Genomic DNA, 27,923 nt, shown 5'->3' on the forward strand with positions numbered 1-27,923 from the left:
TCCAAGAGCTCCCTAGCAGGACATCATTCAGCCCCTGGGGACATCCCCTGGCCAGGGCCAGCGCTGCTCCTTGCTGCATGGGGCTGCCCTGCACTTGCAGTCGGAATGGGGCTTTTCTGGGTTTTCCAAGGTCCCCAAGCGGGAACTGCCCAAAGACACAGGATTTGCTGCAGGGTGTGAGGGGAAGAAGGGACCCAGAGGCGCCCTCCTCCCTGGCACTGCCTGTAGCTCCCAAGACACTGATATCCAGGGCTGAAGAACCATCCAGAGCAAAGGCACAAGAGGCAGAGCAAGAACCACCTCTCCCCGCTAGCACATCCCACTGCCGAGAGCATCCTTCCTCCTTCCACCTGTGCCTGACGGGAAATTCCTGCCAGGAGCTGCATTCCCCAAACAGATCCACCTCCAAAGGCAGATCCAAAGGCACACAGGACCCACTGGAGCATAAGGAGCCCATCAGGACCCTGGGGGACTTGGGCTCCAAGCGGGGAGCAGGGGCCAGCCCACGGCTTTGCTTTGTCTTCCTTTAGCAACTGCCTCTTCTAACTTGTTTCCAAGGTTGCCTCCACCAGCTGGGAATAAACAGGCATTATAAAGGCATTATAAATAGCAGCAGCTATTTATACTGCTTCTCTGGCCGGGATGCTGTGAGAGGTACCTCCAAATATGCAAAATCTGTGCCCAGCTCCCTGCTCTTGGCTACAAAAAGGAGAGAGGGCTGCAGACAGGGAACAGAGGACACGAGATGGAGGGAGAAGTTCCTCATTTCCAACATCTGGGGTGCGAACACCTGGATTTGGTGAACAGCTCTGCAGCCGGCACAGCGGTGTTTTTGCTACAAGTTTTTGCTTGTTTTTGCAACAAGTGCAGTGATCTGCAAGGACACACACTGAGCATAGCAAAGCCAGGGAGCAGCGCTCGGGGTCCTTGCATATCCCAAGGTGGGACAAGGAAAACAGCCTTCCAGTGAGGAATCCCACTGTGGAAACCCTGCGAGCTCCAGAGTCTAATTTTAACCTGGATAACACGTGTACAGAATGGTTATTTAAGGACACAAACAGAAATCAATCTCCTCTGCCAGCCGCAAAGCAGAGCGGAGCAACAACCATCAGTAAGTTGTCCCCAGCACGGAGGCATCGTGGATGTGATGAAGAAATGAGAAGAATTCCCTTCCTTAAATGCCGAGAGTCTCAAAGGAGGAGAAGAAAAGGAAGATGCCATCTCACTTCATGGCTATTAGCTTGTCGGAGACAAGAGCTGTACTAACATGGAACAAGAACAAATATCTCTGGCCAGGAAAGCCCTGCAGTCCCTGCACGTCTGTGTCCCAGCAGCAAGGTGAAGCTACCTCCAATTCCAAGGAATCCAGATGTCCTGGGAGCACAAGCCACAAAGTTTGTCATCATTTCCACTTTACTGTTAACATAATTTGGCCAGCTCACCCGCAGTCCTCTTCATAACATCCTTCTTGGCACGCCGGAGAAACGTTTTACGCAAAGGATCTCAGGAGCAGGAAGGGGAGCTCATCCCTTAAATCCCACTGAATCATCTCACCTTTGAAATCTTCCCCTAAAAGTCCCTGTAATGACATGGAAAGGCTGGACAGCCCTGCCACAGCAGAGCTGTGACCAAGTGACTAAGGGCCGAAGACTCCCCAGCGTTTCTGCCTTAACAACTAAATACACAAAAACGGACTTAAAACCACAACCTTCAGGAAAGAGGAATACCAAAATGAACACGAAGCTGCCTTTTATTTATTTATTTATATAAATAAAAGGTAGTTTTGATCTTTGGAGGCCCACTAGGAGGGCAACCCGGAGGCCTGCAGTTGCCCATGGAAATGCCAGGACACACAGTGGTGCTGGGGAGCGATCCTGAGGGGGAAAATCCAACAGCAACCGCCAGAGCACAGCGAACAGGAGCACTATCCCTCTAAATCCAAGCCCTGAAAAATATTAAGGCCCTTCAGACTGTTGTGAGCCAGACCTCGCTCACACCGTTAACATTCAGTAAGAGATGTGAAATGTTTCCATTACCTGAGGCGTTTCCTTCCCTTCCTGTGGCTGGAGTTAAACTCTGCACAATTGCTCAAATTAGAGGAGAGCTAACGAAGCCCTGGGGTTTCAACCCAAGCCCATTCACGCCTGAGCTGGAGCTGTTAACTCTCTTCTCCTCCCTCCAGGCAACACTGCAGCTGAACAACATGGGAATGTTCTGCAGAGCTCGCTGGAACATTCCCATGTCGTTCAGCTGGAAGCAGGAGCTGAGAGGAACCGGGATATTGAGCCAAGTTCCCTTTACAAAAAGAACGGAGCAGCATTTATCCCCGTCGAGTAAATAACTAAAGCAGCTCGATTCATACCACCGCCTTTTGGAGCGCTGACGTGCTATTTTCGGAATCAAGTTATGGGACACTGAGCCTCCCCAGGAGTGAGAATCCGCTTACCTTAAATGTAGTTCAGATCCCTGCACAGTGCAAGACTTCAGGCTGTGCCCCAGAAACACTAAATACATTTTTTTCCCTCTCAGGCAGAGTTTCTGCTAAGAACATAGCATCAGAGTAGCAGGATATCTAGGCTGGAGGCTCAGCAATACTCACTGTAGAGCCAGGTGACATTTTGCTGCTTCAGTTCCAGGGTAATAAATGCAAGATCAAATACTGAAACTTTTCAAGCTGACTTTAATCTTGTTTTTCTCCTGAGAAACACAAGTGTTTCATTCCCTTTAACTCATTAATGCTGTTCATATATTAACTATGGTAAGACCTTTTGAGAAAAAAAAAAAAAAAAAACGCTCTTCAACAAAACTGCACCATAACTTACAATCACAACAAAAGCATTTGAAGACCAATAAAAGCAAACTTTCAAGTTAACCAGACATTTATTAGCATCTACTTAGGTGGAGGTTGTTCCAGTACATAAGCAACGAGGTCACACGCAGGTGATGGAATCATTTCATATTCAAGCAGAGCAGGTTCCACTGAGTTGCTTCATTTTTTCCACTCGTTCTTCTCAAAATCCCACTGGGAAGAGATGCCCTCAACGGGATTCATCCGCATGTCCAACATTCTCTTCGTCTGCGCCGCCAACCACTCGTCGGAGAAGGTGTGCGGGATAGGGCCATACACTGCAATTCAAGAGCAGGTGGAATTACACCGGGATTTAAGACGAACAAGCTGGGAACAGATGTACAAGTTCTGCTAACTAAAGACAAACATTTTGCTAAGGGAAGCAATTAGTGTCGATCACACACACGTCAGCACCTGCTCCAACTCAAGTTCCCTAAATCCGATTTCGAGGTGCTGAGCTTGGACCAGCTGGACTCCTCTGTTGAGGCTCCAACAGTTCCCTTAATCAGTAAAAACAGGTACAAAGACAACAGCTTCTCCCAACCTTCACCGTGAGCAGGTGGGGACTCAAGATGGAGAGCAGCTCGTTTAACAGCACGTGCTGCCTCACGGCAACTGCAGGGCTCGCTCCAGGTAGGATCTTTTCCTGGGCAGGAAGCCAGACGTGGCAAAGCCCCAAACTTTTACTACCAGGAAGGCAATGAGCTTTCATGACACCAGATTTCACAGAGGGGAAGCTCTGGGATCATGAGGATATCACTATTTTTTTCACCTCCCTTTCCTCTCTTCCCCCAAAGCTCTGTCCACTGACATCACATTTCTACAGTCAACTTCCTGATTATTTAAGCTACGCATCTGCTTATATCCATTAAGGCACAATTGCAGAATTGAGTTTTAGGAGCACAGCAAAGAGCAATTGCCAAGTTGTCACCCATGCAGCTGTTCTAGGCAAAACTCAGGCTTCCCAAACAGCTTGCAGAGGATTTTCAGGTTTTGCATTCAATATTAACTGATACCCCTCTGAAACTAAAGAGCTGTCACTATATGTTATTTACTTACTATACATTTTCTGCCAAACAAGGAAGAGCCCAGTTAAGCCAAGAAAAAAGAACACTCCACCAAGGACGGTCTTCCACTCGTTTGAGCCTCTGTTCATTTCTGCATAGCTCTCATTGAACTTGATACGATACACTGCGTGGGAGGGAAAGCAAAACATTAAACCATGTATTTCTTTTTTTTTTCTGCAATATGCAGGCAACAAGATACTCTCCAGAGGGAGATGACCAAAGCCTAAGGCAGTCTGAAAAGGAAGGAGGCAAAAATAACTCTCGATTCAGCCAGCCTCTCCCATGCCAGTAGCAAGACACCTGTGCCAAAGCAAACAAGTTGTGTTTCACCAACCCCTTCTGAGTAAAGTCAGCGTTAGTGTCTACTTTATACAGCAAATATGACTTTGAAGTTGGCTAAAGCCACATATTAGGCCTGGCAGAAAGAGAAATAGAGTTTTCCTTCCTTCCCCACAACTCCCAGTACAGCTATTTGCCATAAATCTCACTTACATGAATCATTTCAACCAGAATGCTTTTATCTAAAAAGGCTGCTGTCAGCTCTGCCAGTAAGGGCCACATCTCCACATCACATTTGGAGAGGGCTCGTGGACATCCAAGGACTTCCAGAGAGGCAGAGCCCGACCCCTCTTTGATGCAGGGGGACATGACACCGCTCAGAGATGCCACCCAACGTGGGACCTCTCGCGCTGCACGATGACAGCCAGAAATGATGATGCAGTTTCATTTGCAAGCCACGACACCTGCTTTTTTTAAGAAGAAATTGCTGAACTCGACCAATTACTAGACAAATCCGTTATGTCAAGTCTGCCCTGTGATGTAGGGCACATAATAGATAAAAGGCAGGTGTATCTGAGATTCTGAAATGGCACCAAGAATCCCAGCTATGGAAGACAACTCCGCTCCCCCTTTGAGCAAACACAAGGAGCTGCATCACATTTAATGGCTCCTTCTTGGCTCACGTCTCTGCCTGCAGATCCATTTAAAAGAGCAGGGCTTAAAAGCTGCCTGGAGGAGCCCCGATGCCTTCCAAGGCTGTCTTTTTCCTAAAAGTCATCAGGAAGGTACCTGTAACAGATCAGGAAGCCTCACTGCCATCAGTAAGGTTTATTTGAAGCCCCCACTACTTACGTTCAACTTTCTCGTCGACAGACAGAGCAGTCCACGACGCCTTTTCCTTTTCTTTCAGAGCCTTCTGCTGAGCAGACAGGTCCCTCACAAAGGCCACTTCAGGCAGGGGGATGTCCCGGCGATCATAGTACCCTGGAAGGCTGAAGTCCTCGGCTTTCACCACACCAGCTGCATACGGAAATGGAAGAGACAGTGACTCGAGTTTGTGACTCCTACAAAGACATCTCCTAATGGCTACTATAGAAAAAGCACATATATACAGGTAATCTGAAAAGGGGAATGATACCTAAGGAGGCCAGAAGGGAAAAAGAGTCCCAGATGACACTTAGATCCTGCCTATACCATTAGTCTCATCCATGTTTATAACAGGGAAGAAGAAAAAGAAACAGCTCTTAAAATGAAGGCTATTTTAAGAGTATAAGAATAATAGTAGAGAATTTACATGAAAAGTGATACCTGAAATGACTCTGAACTCTAAGATACCTCTGTTTCCAAGTGCCACCCTGGTTATCTAGGAACTCTACACACTTTTCCAAGCTAGTTCCTACCAGGATTGTGCTCCTGCAATGCCCCACACGCCGTTATCCCTGCTGGCACCTCGGCAATGCCCTCTGCCGGCAAGGAAGCCGATGGGATGGGATGAGTCTCCCTGCCAGGCCTGGAAATCGGGCTCGCCAACCGCTGCCCTGTCCTGCTCTGAGGAACAGGACACCCTTCCTAGCTGAAAGCTGCAGCAGAAACACTCAGCAGCGCTGGGTCCGTGAGCACCAGGGCTAGAGCGCTCGGAAAGGGATTCCCGAGGGAGCACGTGCTGCCAATTAGCTGTGTTTGCAAAGGAAAGATGCAGGGAGGTTCAATAATCCCGTACTCACTAAAATCCTATGGTCAAATTTCATGTTATTTGTCTACTAAGGTTGTAATGCATCAGGTTCTTATGTAAAAACATTAGTGACCTAATGTTCCTTCCCACTGCAGTTCTCTCTTTACAGCATCTTTGACTTATTCACTTGATACCAAGAAACACCTTGAATTTAGCAAAGATTCCTGATCATGTTTAGAGCTTCCATCAGCAGCACTCTGCGCTCTGTAAAGCTCTTCTTGACCCTCAACCCCATCAATTCCACACGTGGAGCAGACACTACCTACCCTGCCCATGTCCTCTCATGCAGATGGAAGTGGAAATGGCTCTCCTGCCGACGAGGCTGAATGCCCTTGAAGCCAACATCCTGCAGGAAAAACACACGTAAATCACTGCCACGAGGGGACATCAGAATCACCCGTTAAGTCAAAGAAACACCATTTTCTGCTCCTTTGGATATAGGAATCGCTCTCTGAAGAGCATCCTCAAAGCCCTGCTGCATTCCCACGGCTGCTCCACGACTCCAGCTCCCAGGAAGACCCTTCCCTGCCCCTTTCACCCAAACGGTCCAAGGGCAGCCACAGGGGCTGCGCCAACGGCCTCTCTGATGCACCCGCACTGCCCTGCAGCAGCACCTCTGCTCTACCAGCGGTTTTCAGCTGTAACCTCATCTCTAATAACATATACGACTTACATTTATATTATAAATATTAAAAATATACGCTTTGGTACAGATAACGTGCTTTTAAGCCCCGCTGCCAGCGCGAGGCCTACGGGCGCCAGGACGGCGTGACCTTGAGGCGGGCGGGCCCCGCACCCCCGAGCCGGGCCGCGCCGCGGCTCCCGGGCCCCGCCGGCCCCAGCGGGCCCGACCCCCCACCCAGCCCCGGGCCTGGCGACAGCGACCCCGCGGGGTCCCCCGGGGCCCCAGGCCGAGCTGCGGCCCCGCGGGGGTCCCTGTTCGGTCCCGGTTCGGTCCCGATTCGGCCCCGTTCGGCCCCGTTCGGCCGCGCTCCCCTCACGACCTGTCGACCGTCCTCTACGCCGCGCCCGCCACCGGAAGGAGGCGCCGGCCGGAAGCGCGGGCCACCGAGAGGGCGCGCGGGAAGGGCTCCCGCCGCGGGGCCGATGGGATGCGGGAGGCCTGGCGGCGGCGGCCTTTTGCGACAGCGCTGCGGGCGCTTGGCGGCACGGCGAGGCGGGCGGCCTGAGGCGGCGGCGCGCGGCCGGGAGCGGGATTGGGATTCGGACCGGGATTTCGGCTGGGATTGAGGCCGGGATGAAGCTGACCACGCAGGCCTACTGCAAGATGGTGCTGCACGGCGCCAAGTACCCGCACTGCGCCGTCAACGGGCTCCTGGTGGCCGAGCGGCCGCCGGGCCCGCCGCGCCCGGGCCGCGAGCAGCCGCCGCCGCTCTTCGTGGACTGTGTCCCGCTCTTCCACGGCACCCTGGCCCTGGCGCCCATGCTCGAGGTGGCCCTCACGCTGGTAAGGCCCCGCTGCGCGGCGGTGTTTCCCTTCTCTTAGCTTTTTCTCGGGGGTTTGGGCTGGTTTTGCCTTGGCGGAGGAGCTGCCGGTTGTCCTGGTTCCCCTCATTTATCCTAAGCCCTTTGGAAGCAGCGGCCAGTAATCAGGAGAGATCCCCTGTTGTGTCAAAGAGTGCACAGAAACCTATGTATATTTTTGCATGTTTTGCCCATTTACAGAACCCATTAGCTGAATAAACAAACCCAAACCAAAGGCTTTAGTTTGCAGTTGCTGGCTGGAGTTTGAGCTCCCACTTGATGTATTTATTACAAGTTCCCTTTGAGGTGTTTATTACAAGTTCACTGTAGGTCTCTGTTTGCTCCCATGGGCAACACAACCACTTGGTCATCGCTGGGATAGGCAGGTTTTGCCCAGCGTGTTCCCTTTTGCCATGAGTTGCTCCCTGCTGCCCAGGAGCCCAACACTAAGTCGTCGGGATAGCCTGTTTTATCCCGTATTGCCATGTGGATTGGTTGGGAACGACGTCTTCCGTGTAGACACGGCAGCTACTAATGTGAGATGTGTGTGTGATTTGAGCTGCAATCTTAGCTATTCGAAACTTGTGGTTATTGGCAGTGGAAAAATCATTCTTTTTGCTATTTGTTTAATAAGAATAACTAGTTTTGGTTCCTGTAGAGTTTTTGACCTAAATGTGTCTCTCGCACATTTGGATTGTTTCATCAAAAATACTTGTTTCTTGATAATATTGGTTAGTTATATACGATGTGTCTTCTTGCCTCTGAGAGAGATGAAGAGGGAGGTTAAGTCTCTATACTAGAATTCTGCTCCCATCTTTCAAAATAATGCAGTAAAACCTGGGAGATTTGGCCAGTATTCACATTAGATAGATCTTTTTCTTGCCATGGAAGTTTGTTGTTGTTGTAATTTTTCTTAGTCCTCTTGCATAGGTTTTGTTACAGGATCCGATTATTGGGAAATAAATCCTGTTCCTTACAACATCTGAAACATCTTACAACATCTACAGCAACCAAAATCTGGAATTGTTGTAGGGCCAAAGAATTGGCATGGTCATTGCAGCAGTTTTCTTTCCCATGTTTTTTGATCCAAAAACTTAGAGAGGAAACCTTTGGCATTTCACATATTACTTAGAATCCTCTTACTAAAATATATTGTGGTTTGTGATGTATTTTGATGATTCCTATGACTTGGCAGCTTTAAAGCATAGTGTTTGAGAAGAGCCCAAGGCCTTTTTTCTATGACTCTTTATTTAAACAAAAGGAAAGGTGGAAATAAATATTAGCTCAGCAGCTATGAAAGCTAAATTTTATTATTGTAATATTTAAAAGGAAGTCTCTCTTGCTTGTTCTGTCCAAGGTAACGCTTGAGTATTTACAAGAATAAATCGGTGACATTTGCACAGTTATATTTTAGTGTTTTAACTAAGCACCTCAGTTCTAATAGATTTGGAAGTTTGGCAAAATCTGATGGAGTCGCTTTCTCATCCAGTTCAGTCCTTGCTGATGGTTACTCAGGTCAGTCAAGGTGTCCTGAAAACTGAAGTGACTTTTAATGTGTGTGAAGGATTTTAGAACCTGGCTGTAAGTTTCATCTGCTCTGGGGTTGATAGTCTTGACCACCTGGTAACTTCTGAAAATTGCAAGCAATGCTTTAGCCACAGTCTCTATAAAACAAGCTCTAAAACTAGATTCTATTAAATACATAGCAGTTCTTGAGGCCCTGCAGCTCTGGAAGAAAGAGCTGCAATGTATGTGTTTAATTTGCGCTTTGGCTTTTCAAAAACTTTCAAAACTGAGTCATTAAAGAAAAAGTGAGTTGTTTCACAAGCTGCCTGAATTCTTCAGCTACTTGATGTGGCTTTAGGACCACAACTTCTCTAAAAACAAAAGGTGCTTTGCCCCTGTTTCTGTATCGCTTGCTCCCACCGCAGGACCAGCACTAGGTTAAGTCATTCTCCTCTCACAGCTCGCACAAAACCCAAAAAGCTCTTTTTTTTCTGGAGCTTCAAGCCTTTGAGAGCTGCTGTGCCCTGCAACAGGCGGTCTGGGGCTGCAGCTCCACTTGTTGCAGAGTTGGAAATGGATAAAGGAGAGATCAAAGGACAGAACTTCAGCTGGAATCATTTGTATTTTCAGTTGCTTTCCTGACTCCTGGCTTTTCTTTTACCTTTTACCTCTCCAGGAGGTGACAAGCACTGCAGAAGCTAGATCCAGGGTGGGTTTTTTTTTCTTCTTTTTCTTTTTCCCTGTTGAAATTCTTTAATTGGGGCTGGAGATTAAAAATATCAGTGGCTAATTGATGCTAGGGCTACCTGCAGCGACATTGCTGCAGCTAGAGATTGCTTGGAAATTGCAGCTGGAAGCACAGCAGTAAATCCAGAAAGATTTGTTTGGGGCTTTTTTTTTTTTTAGATTTTTTTACAAAAACAGTTTTTAATTACCACTTAGGGAACTGAGAGTTTGAAAAGCCTACTTCTTTCTACATTATTTTCAGAGGCAGCAGAAACTAATTTAGGACTAAGGTTTTTAATTTAAAAATTGACTCTCCAAAAACTAAAACACAGTGTCTGGGCCTTAATGCCAAGCTTTCAACCAACTAACAATTAAAACCATAGTCCTAAGCCCTCAAAATGGGCTACATAGCTTTTTTTTTTTATCATACAAATCCATGTCATCCCCCCGTAGATACGGGATTATTCACATGGCTCTTTGTTTATGCAGGTTAAGGCTGCTGTTTTTGATAACCATGAGACTGATTTGATTTATGGGATGCCATATTTCGGAATCAATTTTAATATAACCTTTTTTTTTTTCATGCATGCTTTCTGGGGATAGCAAAGAGAAGTACTAGTTGTTGTCTTAACTTCTTTCTTTCAAGGCTCTATATTATTCTGACCTGGTATCCTTAACTATAAGCAAAACCATCTTTCTCTTTCTCTCACATTCACACACACCCATATATATGTTTTTTTCAAAGCAAGACAGAGTCAGTAGGACAATGTCAGATGTAGCGTAAAGCAGAGGGAGCACTGAAATGTACTGAAAGGTACTTTCAGGGCAAGTGAACTTTCAAAGAAAAACAATTTTATTGCAAAAGCCTTTGATAATAGAGTGGGTTTAAAAATGTTAAAGGGACAGATTTATTGTTCTGCCACACATTTACTTTTCTCTTGAAACTTCAATTGCTAATTCAGGTAAGTGATATTTGTGCTTTAACCTTCTCGCAATGTTATATCTAAAATAAAATCAAGAAACTCTTTTGAAACAGCAGTATGGTCACAGATCCACACACTAAACCCTGTCTGTTTTTTCTCTGTTAAATGAGCACTAACTGAAAGTAGCAAGATAAAATAATAAGACCTGAAATCCTCTCCCAGGCAGCATGGATCAAGTGCTCCACAAATCCTGTCACTTAAATTTAGGCCATGCTTTGATTGGGATCACTTCCGTCTTTGTACAAATCAAACAAAAGAAAACATTAGCCAAATGCTTATTTTTCTCTGTTTTAGTTTTTTTTAAATATCTGTAAATACCATCTGGTTATTTTTTTTTCCAATTGCCTCTTAAATTATACTGTTAAAGATGCCAGTTGCTATTTTATTTGTGGGACAGATACAGACTTTCCATGCTTGTGTGCGCTAGTGGCTTTTGACTTCCTGGGCCCAATTGTTCCAATTGCTTTTTCAGATTGACTCTTGGTGCAAAGAAAATAGCTACGTGATAGCTGGATATTACCAGGCAAATGAACGTGTGAAAGACGCCAGGTGTGTTGGTGCAATATCTCCTTCTGTTTGCTCTTTTATGCTGTACTTTGGACTCTGCCAGCACAAATCATTGACATAAATGGTGAATGTTGATTAACTTTGACACCTGTCATGTGGTTTCACATTGTCTTCGCGGTGCTGGTGGATACGGCTTTTGTTCAGGTGCAGAAACCTCAGTCCTTCCTGAATTTCTCTTCTTCAGTGGATGTTATAGCAGGCCAGTATTTGAATGACTGCCAGCCAATTTAATTGCAGTTATCAGGGAAAAGGCCAGAATTTGCAGGTGATTTGGTTATGCAATAACTATTCTCTGACCTCTAATTAATGACTCTAAATACCTTTTGGAAAGTTTTTCAGAAGAGATCTAATTCTTTCCACATTGCTTAATTGTCCCTGAGTAAAATACTTCATTTCTTGTGCAGTCAAGGGACTGTCTTGAAAAGGAAGATGATGTCAGCCAAGCAGAAATCCTGCTTTTTGCTTATTTTTTGCCACAGGAGTAGTATTAATGGTCAAGTTACACTTCAATAAAAGTGGAGGTCCTCTGGTGCATGTGTTTTCTGTTAGAAGCTTTAGAAAGCTTTGTTTTTGAAAAGGCGATATAATTTGTCAATTAATTTATTTTTCAGAAACCTTGCCTGGGTGGTTCTGATTACAAACTAATTGTCAGTTATTGTCAGACCTAAATTCTATTTTATATGCAAAATTCCACAAAATGTTTTACAAGTAAAACAAACAAACAAGACAAAACCTGTAGTCATAGGAAATTGCAGGAAAGCAAGAAAACTAACACAAGTGTTGGAAACCCCCCACTATAGACACCCTTTACAGTTATTAAGAGGAAATAGCATTGCTTAGAATCGATATTTAATATATATGCTGTATATCTGCAGTAAGCATTTTGCTGCTCAAAAACGCATCTCCTGAGCATATCTAAGATTCAAATCATGTGCTGAAGAGAGGAGCTAGGGTTTTCTTGGCCTCCTGACTTAAATCAAATATAGCATCAGCTTGATACCTTGTTCCTGTTTATAAGTACACAGTGCAATTTTCACATCTCTTTAAGCATATTTCCTGCTGGCTTGAGCTCAAGTGTCACGGTTCAGATAACAATTATTTTTCACCTTTTTCTGCAGTCCAACTCAAGTTGCTGAAAAGGTGGCCTCCCGAATCGCAGAAGGCTTTAATGATACAGCGCTCATAATGGTAAATTACTTCCTTTCCCTACTGTTAATGTTATGACCATGGTATCGGACTGACCATTTAAATGCCATTCTCTGGACCTTTTAATGGTGAAGTAACTAATTTGCCCTTTCCCACCAAATCCTCTGGGGAAGAGAAACCATCATTTTTTAGCCAGTAGAGTTGTTAATAAGTCTGCAAAGTGACTGCTGTTAGCTCTGCTTTGTCACCAAGGAAGTGGAGACTTTCTGTGCTTATAAGACTTCCACGAAGGTGGCACATTCATTAATTCAGAGCCCTTCTATGATTGAAAAGTGTCTTACATGAAACAAACTGTGCTTGGCCTTCTTGTCGCAGCTACAAAGAAGATCAGTGGTTTAAACGTGAAAATCTGCTTATTTGAATCTAAAGCAGTAAATGAGTTAATGTAAGGTGCCCTGTTTGTAAAAACTGACTTTTTAAAATTCCATCTCTTTACTCGGGGTCCTGAGGGGAAGGATAAGACCATATTTCTCTGCTGCTCACCAGGTTGATAACACCAAGTTCACAATGGAGTGCGTAGAACCTGCCATCCACGTGTATGAACTTCACGAGAACAAGTGGAGGTGCAAAGACCCACATGTGTGAGTAAACCTGAGACATGTACATGTATTTGAGTAGTCAGCAAAAAAGGCTGCCTGGTCAAAAATGTATAGCTACAAGGGCAAAACCGTAGCAGAATGATACCATAAGAGTGGTGGGCGTAAACTGAGAGGGAACAGCCACCTTTTAAAACCAAGGCAGCCTGTGCCCCTGCTTCACCGTGACCACACTGTGGAGAGTGACACATCTCCAGAGAGGAGAGGATGGGGGGTTTTCTGTGATGATGATTAATTCCGAGTTATTTTGCTTCCTAGTGATTTTTGTGAAGATTGGTCTGAAGCCCAGAGAATCGCTGCATCCCTCTTGGACAGCAAGTCCTACGAGACGCTTGTAGATTTTGATAATCACTTGGATGATATCCGGAATGACTGGACAAACCCAGAGATCAACAAAGCCGTCCTCCACCTGTGCTAGAGAGACTTGGACTAATTTATGGGCCCTTCCACTATGTGCTGAAGATACAGAAATGATATTTTTGAATGTAAATAGAGTAATATTCAGTACCGTGTGTGGAAACCCGACTGATTAAAAGAAGAGTGACATGTCACATTTCAAAGAGTGATGTGTCCTTAAGCAATCCAATCTTTTTAATAAGATGCCATGAAAGAGCTACAAACTGTCAGGTGCAGCTGCCCCTGTGGATGCAGTCCCAGCTGCAGCAAATTTTGCTATAACATTCAAAAACGAAGCTACTGCTTGTTCCCATTGTTCATATTAACAAGTTTTAACTAAGCTTTTGTAATATTTAAATAATTTTTAAAGATCTGTGATGATATCTTTCCAAAAATCAGTCTTGTCCTCAAATAAGACATTTTAAGGTCAAATACATAAAATCTTAGGTTAACTGGTCCTTGGACATTGTATCAGGGCAGCAAAAGGTGAACTGCTGAAGATGATGTATCATGCCTCCATGGCACCTATTTTGCAGCAGTTTAGGATGATGCAACTACAGATAATGTGTTAAAGCAATATTCCCAAATCCTACAGTGATTCCTGCTCTCCCCGGACGTATAACTGCAGTTATTGCCTGAAAAAGTTAAAACCAAGGTAAAAAAAGGACTGGAAACGCAGTAATGATTTTGAGTGAAACTCCCAAAAGAGTTTCTCTATGAAGGATCCGAGTTGAAAGCAAATAATCTGAATATGTTGGATCAAGGAGTCCAGAAATACTCTAGTTAAAGCTTCTCTCTCTTTCTAATCAATGTTGGTTTCTAAGAATAAGTTTGCTAGTCAAATAGAAATCATTGTAGTATCATTTCCTTTTACATTATTTTTATGTGTTTTATTTTTTATCAGGTGCACCAAACGTCGTGCATGTTACCTGCTCTTTCTTTTCACTTCTTTCTTTTCACTACATGATTGTAACTGCTTGACCTGGTGAACTTAATGAACTCAGAAGAATTAATTTTATAACATTCAACACTTTTTGCCAGAAACAGTTTCAATGAAAGAAAAACACTTTGGCTGATCCACTGTTGTTGCAGCATGGTCCCCGCCACTTCAAAATACATTTGGTGTGGGGAGTGTCTGTTAGATCATGTGGAATTTTTGGTGGAGAAGAGAAAAAAATGGCCTCATGGATGGACAACCTGCCCACTGTGGTTACCTAGTGCCTGATGCACGTGCCAGCCATCAGCCTGGGACTAGGAATGATCAGCCCTTAATGACACTTGTTGTCTTGCTTCTAATGCACATTTGTTAAGTTAATGTAGCCTCAGTCTTTTAACTATTTCTCTCATTTTCCTGTTCCTCCTCCATAATTTTTTCCAGTGAAGATCCATATCTTCACTCATCCAGCTGCCTCCAAGTTCCTGCTTTTTTTTTCCTTAGTATCCTTATTTAAAAAAAAAATGAGAGATGGGATTGTCAAAACTTCTTGGTCTACCTCTGCTTCTGTTTAAATAAGCACAAATTTTACTCTCAGTCTTAGTGAGAGACACAATAAGGCTGAAATAATAAGCAACAAATAGAATGAGATGTTCAATTCGGTCCCGCTTGGCAAACTGCAGTTCAGATTCAACAGAACCATCATGTCCGAGGCTTGGTTCCCTGCCCACAGAAGAGAAGAATAAAAGTTGGAATTTAATGGCTCTGTTTGACCCCTTCTCTACACTAATAAGGTATGATGGGGATTAGAAAAGGGATTGGCACTTCTGATCTAAAGGAAGACGATACAAATAGTCTTCCTTAAGCATGAGTCAGATGCACTTGCAGGAAAGGGAAGTGTTTTCACTTGCTGAATGCAAACTAGCGGGTAGCTCACGACCAGGGAGATGAGCGTATTTCAGAGCCTGTTTTCCTACACACCTCTCAGATTTCCCAGGAACAGCAACGTTCTGGCCGTGTGTGTTCAGAGTAAACGCCACAAATCACGCATATTGCAGGAAGGAGGCTGCTGCCTTGCTTTGTGCAAACATCTCGTGAACTCTCATCTACGGTTTCCAGAGGCAGATGTTATCTTAGCAAGACACGTTGCATTCGTTATGTGAGGTTATTAACCAGCTCTGAAATACAAGCTGGTATGTCTTGTGAGCCACAGGAAATGTATTGCTCATTCTCTGTAAGTACATGTCATACGACCAAGCTTTGTTCATATGTATGTTAATATATATGTTAATCTGCCCTTGTGTATGCCACCCTTTCTTTTCCTCTTAAGACTTACCAAAATGACAAATAATTTGGAGAGAACGGGCTGGTTTTTTGTTGTTGTTTTGAAGCTGCAAAATAAAATTAAGGCAAAGCACAATGTGTATCACCAGGCTGTAATCCGAGGGAGATGATGAATGCTCTGGGGACCAACCACTGAGACAAGTTGCCGGAAGGGGAGCAGCTTCAGATAGTTTTATCTTTCCTTTTTTTTTTTAATCTTTTTTCTGCTTGCTTTTGCTTTTCAGCTAGGTCGGTCCAGTGTTTTGCCAGGACAAGTGCTGCAGCGCTCAGATCTTATCTCACCTCTCTTATTTGCATTGAAGGCTGAACAAAAGACAGCAATTTCGTAAAGCCAAGGCAACCCAGAGTGGCCCATGTTAAAGAATGAGGAAGCTGCTAGGCTCCAAGGAGGCCGTGTTCTCTTTTCCTGATTTACCTGTGGCAGCAACTGCTTTCCTGGCTTGGGAATCAACTGGATTAGTTATAGAAACTCGAGGTAATTCCTTCTAAAACATCTTTTTTGGAGGTAAAAAAAAAAAAAAAAAAACACTTGGGAAAGGAGGCTGCATTTCCAGTAGTGGAACCCTCATGATAGCTGGGAAGATGGCACTAGGAACATGTTGGTCTCATTAACTTTTTTAGCAATTAGCAACATGCAGAGTTAGGGTTTTTTTTCCCCCCACTCACCAAAATCTGAGCTGTTGGCGTCTGCCTGCCCAGCAGCTCTTTTCCTTCATCTCATCCACAGGACCTAAAGCACTTGGAAATGCAAAACTCCTCCAGCAAGGCGTCAGGTTCCTTTTTTCCCCGCTGTCAACCATAATGTTTCAAAAAAATGGTAATAAACAGACTCTGTAACTAAAAAATTGGGGTTTTGGGTGTGGGGGTCTGTGTTTTCTTTGCTGCATGTGGGTGAGCGCTCATCTCTAATAGTCACCCTGAACAGGCTCAAGCGTGTGTGCCAAAGGGTTGCTTTAAAGGCCAGTTTCCTTTGGAATAAAGGATCGGATTGATCCGAGCCGCGAGTTGCCCCAAGGCAGAGCACGTGCGGCTCCCTGGCCCCAAAACCCCGCCGGAGCGGGAAGTCTTTGGAAGTCTCCGCGGTCGGAGATGATCCCCTGTCCCCAAGAATTCCTTATCTAAGCAGCAAAGACGCACACGGAGGGAGGCGACAGTGACAGATGCACGAAGGAAAAGGGAGTCTCTTTGCTCCCTGGCTGGAGGCCTAATCGCTGCTGTGCTGCTCCGCTGCGATTTGTAAAGTGTCTCGAGATGGAGCATCGGGATACGGGAAGAGCAGGCAAATGTTAATGGCCGGGGCTCTTAGCAGGGATGGGCTCGCGCTTGGCTGCCGCTTGGAAAATGTCCTCAAGGGCGAAGATTAGTGTGTGTGAGCTGTGCTACTCATCCAGGTTTCTAATTTAGCTCCTGGAGCGGAGCTGGACGTGGAGGAGCCGGAGCGGGAGGCACTGCCCGCGCTCCCGGCCCCGCGTGCGGCTCTGCATCCCATTCCCGCACCTCGTTTTCCTTTCGGGAAACCCTCCTGGAGCAGGCAGTGATTCCATTGTGTTAATGCATCCGCTGAGGACTCCATTGATTTCTCCTGTCACTTTTTTGTGCGTGTTTTAACGGAGCCATCTCATCCTTGAGGACACCCCACCTGCGTGTTTCCGCTGCGATCCCTACCTGGGGCTCCGGGAAGGCTGCGGGTGGATAACGGGGGCGGATTGAGGCAGCTCTCCCGCTGGGGACTGGGATTTCCAATGACGGCTCGGGATGCGCGGCGGAATCGGCCGCCTTCGGGCGCCTGTGCAGGGACTGCCACAAGATGGCCCTTGTTTTGCAGCTTCCAGCCGTGTTCTTGGCGCCCTGCCCGTCTCCGCAGCCCTCATGGAGGAGGCCGCGTCGCCGCTAACACAGAGCCCTCGGGCAGCTCCAGGCGCCGCCTTTGAAACAGGCTTGTCGGAACCCGGATCCTCCGGTAGGTTTTGGAGCAGGACGCACCTCCATGGCACCTTTCCCACCCCACACAGCAGCACCAGGGCACACCGGGGTCTCCTGCAACCCCTCAGCTGCTTTTATTAATCCACTGCACCCCAAGCCCCTCTTGTCCATATGCACCCACCTTCCTTTCTTCCTAGATGCTTTTCAGAGGCCCCAGCCCCTGGGTAAGGGGGCTGGGGGGTGCCAGGTGCAGCTCCTTGGCGGATTTCGGGGTGCAGCAGAGGTTTTGCATCCCCAGCCCAGTTTGCAAACCCTTCATAAAGTCGTTCTCCCCGTGCTACCCCCAAAACAGCTCAGGGAAACCCAACGGGTCAAGCACGGGGGGCTCCTTTGTGCCGTGTGTGCGGCCCCACCGCAGCTTAGGAGGGCACCTAATTGAAAAACGTATAGCGCTTGTACGAGGGGATAAAAGGGAAATCTGGGCTCAGATTAACCTGAAGCTCAATGAGCTGAGAAATGTGGCAGACGCGGCCAGGTCTCTAAGCCAATTCCGAGCCAGGCGCTGAATCCGTGCCCGGCAGGGAAGCGGATCGCTCTGGATGGGGCTCTGGCGGGAGAGCCCCGCTGGCTGCTCCTGCTCCAGGTACGTGTTCGCTGCCTGCTCCTCGCGTGGGCCGGATCCCCACGGCCTTGGGAGGGTTTCTGAGCGGCCCCGGGGTTTCTTTGGGGGTGTTTCCGCCTGTGCCGTTGCTGCCGGTTGTTCCATCTGCCGCTCCCGCCTGGAGCCTGTGCTGGGGAATGTTGGAGCGGCTCCAGGCTCCCTAGTCCGCATCCTCCATCGCTCCTCAGGACGAGCTTCCCCCTTCCCCTGGCTTCCCCCCCGGCTGCCCGCTCTCCATCCACATGGAGCTCCGTGAGATTTTCTTTTCCCCTTCGCTGGGGTCAGGGCAGGGGCTGCATTAGGGACTCCGCGACCCAGGAAGGTGCTTCCACTTCCTCCCTTCTAAAATAGACCCATCTGCCACCAAACCAGCAGTTCCTCCCTGCGAGGAACCAGCAAATCCCGCCTCGCCGTGGAGCTGCAGCTCCCCGGGGGCTTCTCTGGTGTCTAATAAGCTGTGCTCTCCAGCTGATGCTTTTTTTCCGGCTGGAGTTTTGGGACTCGTCTCTTCCCTGAGGTTCTTTGGCGCCTGCAAAGCCCTGAGCTCATCCTGCCGTCGCCCTTCCAGCAGCAGCAGGAGGGTCCCCCCCGGCTCCCCGTCCTCATCTCGGCAGCGCTTCCCACATCTCCGTCCTCTTCTCCGGCAGGGCTGACCGGGGAGGTTGGAGCTCCGAGCCTGGGAGAAGAGCAGCCAAACGGCCCCGGCTGTGCCCGGCGGGGACACGCGCCACCCCCGCACAGCGCGGGGCCGTCTCCTCGGGAATGGCGCTGCAGGAGAGACAAGTGTCACGTAGGCTGGGACGTGTCCCCAGGAGCAGCCTGTGGTTTGTCCCTGGCCCTCCCGCCAGCGCACGGGGATGTCAGCTTGGGCGGGAGCCGTCGCGCCGCGTCCAAGCGGCGCTTGGCAGCGTGACAAGGTGAAGGCAGAAGCTGGAAAAAAAGCACGAGCGAATCCCGACTGGAATGCTGCTGGAGCGCGAGGGCTCGGGGACGGTGCTGGCCTGCTCCAAACCACAGATATGTGGCCACGGGGTGACTGCCGGGGTCCCAACCTCCTCACACCTTCCCGTGAATTCCCTGGGGCATCCTGCAGGGAGTGAGGCTCCCTCTGCACTGGGACATCCCAGAGCTGCCCGGGGGTCCCTGGCTGGACCCAGGCGCCTCCAGAGACCCTCTTAGACCCCCCACCTTGTCCAAGGAGGTCTTTGGTTTTCGGTCTGGGGGAAGAAGGCTGTGAAAAGCCGTGCTTGAACCCGTGGGGTGTCAGCGGAGCAGATGGAGACGCATGCAGCCTGCACAGCAACCCACGGTTATTTTAGCACACTAATATCTGCCTCCCGGCCACAGCTTTCGGCCACTCACGCAGCCCTTGCTCCTGTTTTAGCAATAAAAGCAATTGCTGCTCCTGCCCAGGCTAATTCTAGCGCTCTTGAGTTTGGGCCTTTTTGCTCTTTCCCAACAGAAGCAAACAGGTCGTTTTGGAGATCGGTGTCAAAACAGCTCGTGGAGCGGGAGCGGCTGTTGCTGAAGGTGATAGCTGAGGTGGGAGCCAAAAGGACCCATCTTTCCACGCTCTGCTATAGCCCATCCTTTCTCGGGTTTTGGAATCTGCTGAACAGCTCAACAAATGCCCAAACTGCTTCACGTGCCTCTTTTCCCAGGGAGAAACTGGAGCTGCTCGTTGCAGATGTTCCTGGCCTGGTCCCTGTGGTGGGTTTGGGATGTACCCACGCGCGGGGACCCGTGGGCTGCCGTGTTTCTTTGTGTCCTGCTCTGGCTTTTGAGTCTAAAACCTTGCAATAACTCTGTTTTCTGGGGAATTAGAGAAGCAAAACTGCTCATTTCCCTTCTGCAGGTTTCCACGTGTGTCACATCCGCGAGCGTGCGGGAGCCGGGCTTGTGCCGTGTGTTGGGCTCTGATCCCGGCAGAGGCCTCTGGAAATCCTGGAACCAGCCCGGTTGCATCTCCAGGTGAAGTTCCAAGGTGTCCTGCAATTCCTATCTCCATGAGAGGGAGTGAGGAGGCCACAGAGCGATGCAAGCGCTGGGTCCCCACGCGCTGTCACCCTGCAAAGAACTGGCTGCTTTGGAGACGGTTTATAGGGAATCGGAGCAGCCTTCGTGCTGCAATCGGGGAGGAGGAGAGACTACAACAGCCTCGTGCTGTGTGTGAGGGCGCCTGCTCCTCCGGAGAAGGAATTTCCCCATCCCCTGAGGGCTTTGATGGGCTTGGACAGGGGGAGCGGAGGGAGATGGATGGATGGGAGGAGCTGGGACTAACCTGATTAACCAGGTTGGAAACCAACCTTGGGAACATCCCCGCGGTGGCCACAGCCTCACGGCCCAGCGGGAGCCGGGCTGGGAATGGGCCTGGCAGGGCTCCCTGTCCCATCCCGCATCCCGGTGCAGCAGCGTGGGGCAGCGAGCTCCGGCTCCCGGGGTCGGCTAAGCGCTCCCTACCGCATCCCAGCGCCTTCCACCCCGCCATCCATCCCGGCTTCACCCCCCAGCTTTCCCGCTGGGCCGCGCAGAGCCTCCGGCAGCTGGAAAACTCCCTGGACGGGGACGGGCGCGGGAGCATCCGCAGGGACCCCCGCGGCGGGCGCTTCCGCAGCCTCCGCGGCCCAGGTTGAGTCACCGAGCGCCGTGACATCAGCGGCGGTCGGGCCCCGAGCGCGGAGCTTCCTGTTGTGCCCGGCAGCGAGGAGCACGCACCCATACGTACATATATATATCTCTTTATATATATGCGGGCATATAGGTGCATGCTTTTAGCGAGCCATCCAGCGGCCGCGCGCTCCCCTCGCTGGAAGCATTAGCGGCTCCGCGCTCTCTTGCAGGGCCGGCGGCGGGGCCGGCGGGCGACGATGAGAACATGGGGCTCAAGGGCTCCTGCCTGAAAGGTGAGTGCGGGCGAGGACGCCCCGGCCGCCGGAGCGTCCTCTCCATCGGGAATGTGCTCCGGGATTGGGAATATTCCCCCAAGCGGGGTTGGGAGCGGGGAAGGAGGCGCCCGTGCGCTGGGAATGGGGGGAGGCTGCTGTCCCGCTGCTTTTCCCCAGACTTCTATTTCCTTCATGGAGTTGGGACAAGGATGGGGACCATGATGGTTTCCCCTCTGTTTTTCCTTAGAGAAGCTGCAATTCTTGAATAAAACAAAATTATCCTCCCCCTCCCACCCCCCCCCCCACCACCAGCTCTCTTACATAAGGCAGGGCTTTATCCTTAATTAAAAAGAGATTAAAAATATCAGTGTCCGTCCCCTCCGGGCGCTTTCCTGCTTCAGAAGAGTTAAAGCCTCCCCGTGTCGCGCTCCGGCCGCAGAGCAGGGCTTTTCCCTTGATTAAAAAGCAGATTAGAGCCCTCTGCTCCGGGGAGACCCGGGCGAGAGCCCCCGGGAGCGCCCGGGGTTGAGCCGAGCCTGTTGTGGCCACGTTGCTGGTGTCATCGCGGCAGGGTCCCCCCGCACGTGTCCCCTGTCGTCCCCTTCACCCCCGGCTCCTGCTTCCCGGTGCGGCCTTCCCGGGAGGCTCCGGCGGCCGCGGAAAGGCGGCGTTTCCCCGCAGAGGCCCTTCCCGGCAAGGCCGCGTCCCGGCTTACGGGAGAGGGCACTCGTGAGACGCGCTCCCGGCTCGCTCCGTGCCCGGATGCGGCTCCAGCTGCAGCTCCGAGGCCCTTTCACGTGGTTCTTCCCAGCCTCGGGGTCCAGGATCCCGACCCACGGTAGCACCCGGGGGCCGAGATCCCGCAGCCAGAGCTGGTCCCTGTCGGAGCAGGAAAGCCCAGCCTCAGTTTTCCCACAAGCTGAGGAGAGCAACCAAACCGGGAGCACGGAAAGCGGCTCATCTAGGCCTAGGACAAGCCCCAAATTTTGCCTTTTCGGGGTGGTTCCCGGCGCATTTTCCCGCCCCGGGAGCACCCGCATCCCCACGGCACATCCCGGCACGAATCCCCTTTCCCTCCCGCAGGCGTGAAGACGTGCGTGAGCGGCGGCGACGGCGGCGGGCGGCCGGCGGGGGCCCCGCAGCGCCTGCGCGTCCCGGCCATCGTCGTCACGCCGCCCTCGCCCACGGGCCCGGCGCTGGCGCGGGAGCCGCGGCCGGCGGGCGCCGAGGCGGCCCCGGCGCACGGCGGGAGCTGAGCCGCCGCGCGGGACGCACGGACACCTCGGAAACGGGCCCTTTCCAAGCACCTCGGGGCATCCATGGCTGGTTTTTGCCCTCTTCTTTTGTAAGGAAAAAATTAAAAATGGGTTTACAAAGTGGGGCGCTCTGGAGGGGAACAGAGGGTGGAAACCTCTGGCTCCCTTTGGCTTCCGCTGTCCTGCTCGGAGCAGCAGGGTGGGAAACAGGGCCCATAGAAATGCACAGGAACGCAGCATCCCGCTGCATCCTTCCCGGTGGCTCCATATCCCCCTGCATCCTAGACGGTGCTCTGTGCCCCGCTGCATCCTCTCCGGTGCCCGTGTCCCCCTGCCTCCTCGCTGGGTGCTCCACATCCCGCCGCATCCCCGCCGGGCGCCTGCATCCCACCACATCCCCCCGCTCCCGGCCGATCCCGGCACCCCGCGAGCCCCGGAGAGGCGGGGGCGACGCTCCCGGCGCAGCGGCTTCGCCAGGAGCCACAGGGAAAGGGCGGGGGGGAGGGAAGGAAGAGTGTGAAAACAGATGGAAATTTAATTTTTTAATGACAGCAGCAGATGGCAAAAGACACAAAAGTGTATTCACACCATGTCAGAGCCGCTTCCAGAGCGCCTGGCACAGCCGTGACGCGTCCCGGCGGGACGGCGGGTGTTGCTCCCCGGGGATGGGAGGCTCTGGATTCCGTGGGGGGGTCCGGCCTCCCCGCTGCCCCCCGGGGTGTCCGAGTCCAGCAGGGCCGGGCGATGGGGCTGGGTATCCAGGGACCCGTCACCACTGATGCGGTGTGGGGTTTGCGTTTCCATGGCGACCCTGCATCCCGAAATCACGCCCCGGTGCTCCCCATCCGTCCTGGCCTCCGGCATCTCCTCCTTTCTCCGCAGGAGCCAAGGGAAGGGGAGTGTAAGGGGATGGATGGAGGGATGGATGGATGGAGGGATGGATGGATGGGTGGAGGGATGGATGGATAGATGGAGGGATGGAGGGATGGATGGAGGGATGGATGGATGGAGGGATGGAGGGATGGATGGGTGGAGGGATGGATGGATGGGGCCAGTGCCAGGATGGTGGGATGAGGTTGGAGCATGTGTCTGAGCAGGAGTCAGGCTGGATTAGACAGGAGAAGGACAGGCTGGTGGTGCCTGGATGGACGGGAGGACGGAGCGTGGATGGGGAAGGAGGGATGGATGCATGGAGGGAGGGATGGTGGCTGGCACAAGAGCCTGGGCGGCTGCTCTGGACAAACGGACTGATGGATGGATGGAAGGATGGATGGATGTGTCCCAGGGTATCCCAGAATGTCCCAGGTTATCCTCGGGTATCCCGGGATGTCCCAGGTTATCCCGGGTTGTCCCACAGGATCCCGCGATGCCCCCACGTCCCGCCGCTCCCCCGGGTGGCGCCCCCTCCCCACCGACAGGGGGCGCAGCGGGGCGGCGCGCGGAGCGCATGCGCAGACGCCGGCCCGGGCACGGGTCCTTCGGTGCCCTGGCAACAAGTGCTGGGAGCTGATTGGCTAACAGACCGCCCCGCCCAGGCTGTCCCTCCGCCCCGCCGCAGCGCTGGCCAATTACAGAGCAGAATGCGAGGAGAAGAACCAATAAGGAATGGGAGCGCCCACCAATGAGCGACCCAGTGGCTCTCCCGGAGAACCAATCAGAACGCTCCAAACCGCCCGCGAAAATTGGGTCTGCGAGCGGCGGGAAACTGGGCGCTGTGGGCGGGGCTTGGCCGCCGCCCAGCCAATGGGGAGGGAGGCCGGGCCGCGCGGCGGGCGTGGGTGCGGCGCCGGCGGGGTCCGCCCGGGCACCGCGGCCGGGGCCCATGGAGCCGGCCGAGGCGGAGTTCCTGGCCGAGAAGGAGCTGGTGACCATCGTGCCCAACTTCAGCCTGGACCGCATCCACCTCATCGGGGTGCGCCGGGGCCGCGGCGGGGCGCGGGGCCGCGGCGACGTGGGGCAAGATGGCGGGGGAGGGCTGAGGTGGGGCAAGATGGCGGGGGAGGGGGGAGTGAGGAGGGGCAAGATGGCGGGGGTGGGGGGGCAGCTGGAGCCCGCCCCTCCCGGAGCCGTGTGCGGCCACTAAAATGTGATTTCTGGCCCTAACCGCTGCAAAACGCTTTGAAACAGGAAATGCGGTGGGAATGTTATTGCTCCCCAAGGGAAGGGAGCCGGAATCTGCCAGCAAGAGTTATGGGGAGCGAGATGGGGCATTTGGATGCTGTGAGACTTGGGTTTTTCAAAATCCCCTGGAAATTTGTGCTCTTTAGGAATGGCTGAGGCCAGTTTAGTGGATGTACATGGTGCAATGTTGCAGCTATTGCTATTTGGCTCATCCTCATCTGAAATTTTTCTTCCAGGGAGATCTGGGCCCTTTCAATCCAGGTTTGCCAGTGGAAGTACCAGTGTGGTTGGCCATTAACTTGAAGCAGAGACAGAAGTGTCGGCTGATCCCCCCGGAATGGATGGATGTCGGTGAGCGCCGCAGCTTCAGCTCGGGCCTGTCACAGCCCTGGCCTTGAGTGGGTCCAAGCGAGACACAAAATATCCACTCTGAGTCTTTGTCCTTTAGTGGGAAGCATAAATCCACCAATACAAAGTGACTCGGAGAGGAGGAGCTAATGTTCCGCCGCTGGAAAGTTTTGTACTTACCAGAAATGTAATCTCCTGAGCCAAGCTAGATGTTTAACTTCCTCTTCCCTGGTTAGGAGGGGGAACAAGGATTAGGTTTCATTCCTGCCTCTGCCACTTGTCACCAGCGTGATGCTTCCGTGCCCTTTCTGAGCAGTGGTACAGGGAGCAGCGCTTGTGTTGCTGCCAGGCATGTTTGTAAAGAGCTTTGGGGACCGTGGGTGACATCCTGTGAAGAGGGTGACCTAGGAGAGCAAATACGTGTTTTAATCGCGTGCTCATTCACCCCACGATGTCCCCTTCCCTGAAGGCACGAGAAATCAAAGGTCTTCTCACTCTGTGAGAAGTGAGAATCGTGGTCCCCTCCTTTTTGTAATCTTGGGGGAAACAGAAAGCGAAGCAAATACTAAGGAAGGTGTAGGAAGACCCAACCCTCCTAGGCAATTCAAATAAAAGTGCCGAAATCAGGAGAAGTGTTTGTGGGTGAAGCGAGGCCCTCCCCCCGGTGGGGATCGGCGTGTTGATGGAGCTGCTGTGGATTCAGCCTCGCAGCCTGGTGTGCAGAGACCTGTTCTGCGATGCCTGTCAGCAGCCGTGAGTGTTGATGGGCATCTTTTCTCCCTGGGGAGCTGGGAGCTGCTGTGGCAGCGCTGATGCTGACACCAGAGCAGACATTAGCTGTTAGGGTTGTTTTTCTTCCTCGCAGAAACCCTTTTCTGTCCATATATTGATCCCAGCTAGTGTAAACTTTGATCTGTAGTTGCTCCTCCTGAAACAGGACATACAGAAATAGCTGGTCCTGCAGGAATAATGTGTGTTTTTTTGCTGGGGAAAACTCCTGCCTGGAGCATTGGAGATCTGGCAAAGCTGACTGTTCGTGGTTACGTTCCAGGAAAACTGGAAGAAATCCGCGACCAGGAACGTAAAGAGGACACCTTCACTCCAATGCCCAGTCCCTATTATATGGAACTCACAAAGCTGCTATTAAACTAGTAAGTAGGAACCGTATTGTAACAGTTTCCGCCTGAGTTGGTGCTTGCACAGACAATTCTTCAAGCTTTCATTGGCAGCAACCCCGAGGCCTGTGGGAAAGGGAGAGTTAATGGGGGTTTATTTCACAGCCTGCCAAGAGCTCCTTGCAGCAGTTTTCTCAGGGTAACTTTGCATTTTAGTAACTCGGGATTGCTTGTTCCGTGCCCTCATAATTGGGGCTGTGCTGCTCTGCTGAGCAGCAGCTCGGCGTCGGGGCCTTGGGTCTCTGCAGCACACGCCGGGGCTGCAATCTGTTCGGCAGCCTAAACCCTCCCGGCTTCCTTGGCTCTCCTTCAGGAGGAAAGCTCTTCCTCCCGCAGCCTGCGGAGCGGGAGAGCAGGAATGTTGAGAGTCTCGGCGCGTGCCTGCTGCGGCATTTCACGTGTGAAATGTGCTGGCTGGTGGTTTTGAAGCCCGGCGTCTTCTCGCTTTAAGCCCTTGGTGACAGCGCGGCCGTCACCAAAGTGCTGGCTTTTCCTCTGGAGATGCTGCTCGTGGCGTGCGGGTCCTTTCCGCACGCTGGAATAACCCTGGAATACCCCAGTCCATGATGGGAGGCTGTGACACGACCTTTCGGACTCTCCGGAGCGCTGTGAGGGCAGGGACCTGAGCTCTGGCTCTGGTCACTGGCTCTGACTCTTTGCGTCCCCTGGCTGAGTGTGACTTTGGCCAGGTTATTGGCCCTCCTTGTACCTCGTACCAGCTGGGCAATTAAAGAGCAGAAGGATTGTGGTGAGAACCAGATGCTGCTTCAGAGCTGAGAGTTCCTGGGTAAATAACTGTCCCAAAAATCCCAGCAGCAGCAGTACCAGGCTGGATTTTAATGTTGAGTTGCTGTTGGTTGATTTTTTTTTTCTTTTTTAATATAGCAAACTGCTCTGCTTATGCCTTAGAGGGCTGAAAACCTGCCAGCGCTGCTTATGCCAGTGACATAATGTACGAGTCCCTCGCAGCCTGTTCTCATCTGCTCCCTCCTCCTCTAGTGCCTCCGACAACATCCCCAAAGCCGATGAGATCCGGACGCTGGTGAAGGAGACCTGGGACACCCGGATAGCCAAACTGCGGCTGTCTGCGGACAGCTTCGTCAAGCAGCAGGAGGCCCACGCCAAGGTACGGAGCGGACGCTTGGAAAGGCTCCCTGGCTCCGTCCTGGGAGCCTTCCAGATGCCGTGTGATTGTGTGGGCTTGTGACTGATTAGAGCTGCTCGGGAAAGTGCCAGTTGGGGCATGTTTTTCCTGGGCTACGGGCTTGTCAGTTGGGAACTAAAGCCATATGCTGAAAGCTCTCTCTGCTGCTCCCCACGCGCTGTGAAAATAGTGCTCCCGTCGGTCATATGCTGCTCCCGGCCAGGGGTGGCAGCTGGGCCCGTCCCTTGGGGTGTCACTGAAGGAAAAGTGCGTGTCTGCTGCAAAGCTGCTTTCGAAGATCCTTGTTCTCCTCTACAGCAGGGGCCGCAGTGTCGTTTCCCCAGATTCTGCCATTTTCTCTCTTTTTTTTTCTAAAGCTGGATAACTTAACCCTGATGGAAATCAACACAATTGGGACTTTCCTTACTCAAGCCTTAGATCACATGTACAAGCTCCGCAGCAACCTGCAGCCCAGCGAGGGTGCCCCCTCGCAGGATTTCTGAGGCCTTTCCCAACCGTGGCCTTAAAAACCTCCCAGGAGGGAGCTCGGCAGCTCCTCCAGGCTTCATTAACCCGCCTCTCCTCCCCCTCGAGACGCGAAACCGCAGGCGGCTCCGCTCTTATCAGCTCCGGGGCAGGAGTTCCCCTCCGCCTGCGTGCGGGGACAGGCTCCGTGTGAGTCACTGCCGGTGGCACCGGGGGCCCTGGGTGGCCGCGGGGGCCCTGGGCGCTCTCCCGAGG

At 51.3% G+C, this 27,923-nt stretch overlaps 3 protein-coding genes across 3 annotated transcripts; 2 read left to right on the forward strand and 1 right to left on the reverse strand.

The window, feature by feature from the left end:
* Positions 1–2,861: 2,861 nt before the first annotated feature.
* COX4I1 (cytochrome c oxidase subunit 4I1) lies at positions 2,862–7,068 on the reverse strand. The gene is made up of 5 exons (XM_088529075.1): positions 6,931–7,068; positions 6,193–6,272; positions 5,047–5,214; positions 3,908–4,039; positions 2,862–3,126 (listed from the first exon to the last, which is right to left on the reverse strand). The coding sequence occupies exons 2-5, from the start codon at positions 6,269–6,271 to the stop codon at positions 2,990–2,992; spliced, it is 516 nt and encodes a 171-aa protein (XP_088385201.1). The 5' UTR covers position 6,272; positions 6,931–7,068; the 3' UTR covers positions 2,862–2,989.
* Positions 7,069–7,143: 75 nt separating this feature from the next.
* On the forward strand, positions 7,144–13,576 carry EMC8 (ER membrane protein complex subunit 8). Its single transcript, XM_010220438.2, has 5 exons — positions 7,144–7,394; positions 11,099–11,175; positions 12,312–12,381; positions 12,886–12,980; positions 13,254–13,576. The coding sequence occupies exons 1-5, from the start codon at positions 7,185–7,187 to the stop codon at positions 13,411–13,413; spliced, it is 612 nt and encodes a 203-aa protein (XP_010218740.2). The 5' UTR covers positions 7,144–7,184; the 3' UTR covers positions 13,414–13,576.
* A 10,571-nt stretch (positions 13,577–24,147) lies between these two features.
* On the forward strand, positions 24,148–27,715 carry GINS2 (GINS complex subunit 2). Its single transcript, XM_088529125.1, has 5 exons — positions 24,148–24,306; positions 24,752–24,866; positions 25,915–26,014; positions 27,038–27,164; positions 27,560–27,715. The coding sequence occupies exons 1-5, from the start codon at positions 24,217–24,219 to the stop codon at positions 27,683–27,685; spliced, it is 558 nt and encodes a 185-aa protein (XP_088385251.1). The 5' UTR covers positions 24,148–24,216; the 3' UTR covers positions 27,686–27,715.
* The last annotated feature ends 208 nt before the right edge of the window (positions 27,716–27,923 follow it).

Source organism: Tinamus guttatus, unplaced genomic scaffold (genome assembly GCF_059628265.1).
Source record: "Tinamus guttatus ecotype Peru unplaced genomic scaffold, ASM5962826v1 Tinamus_guttatus_pri_ptg000323l, whole genome shotgun sequence".
Classification (NCBI taxonomy): domain Eukaryota; kingdom Metazoa; phylum Chordata; class Aves; order Tinamiformes; family Tinamidae; genus Tinamus; species Tinamus guttatus.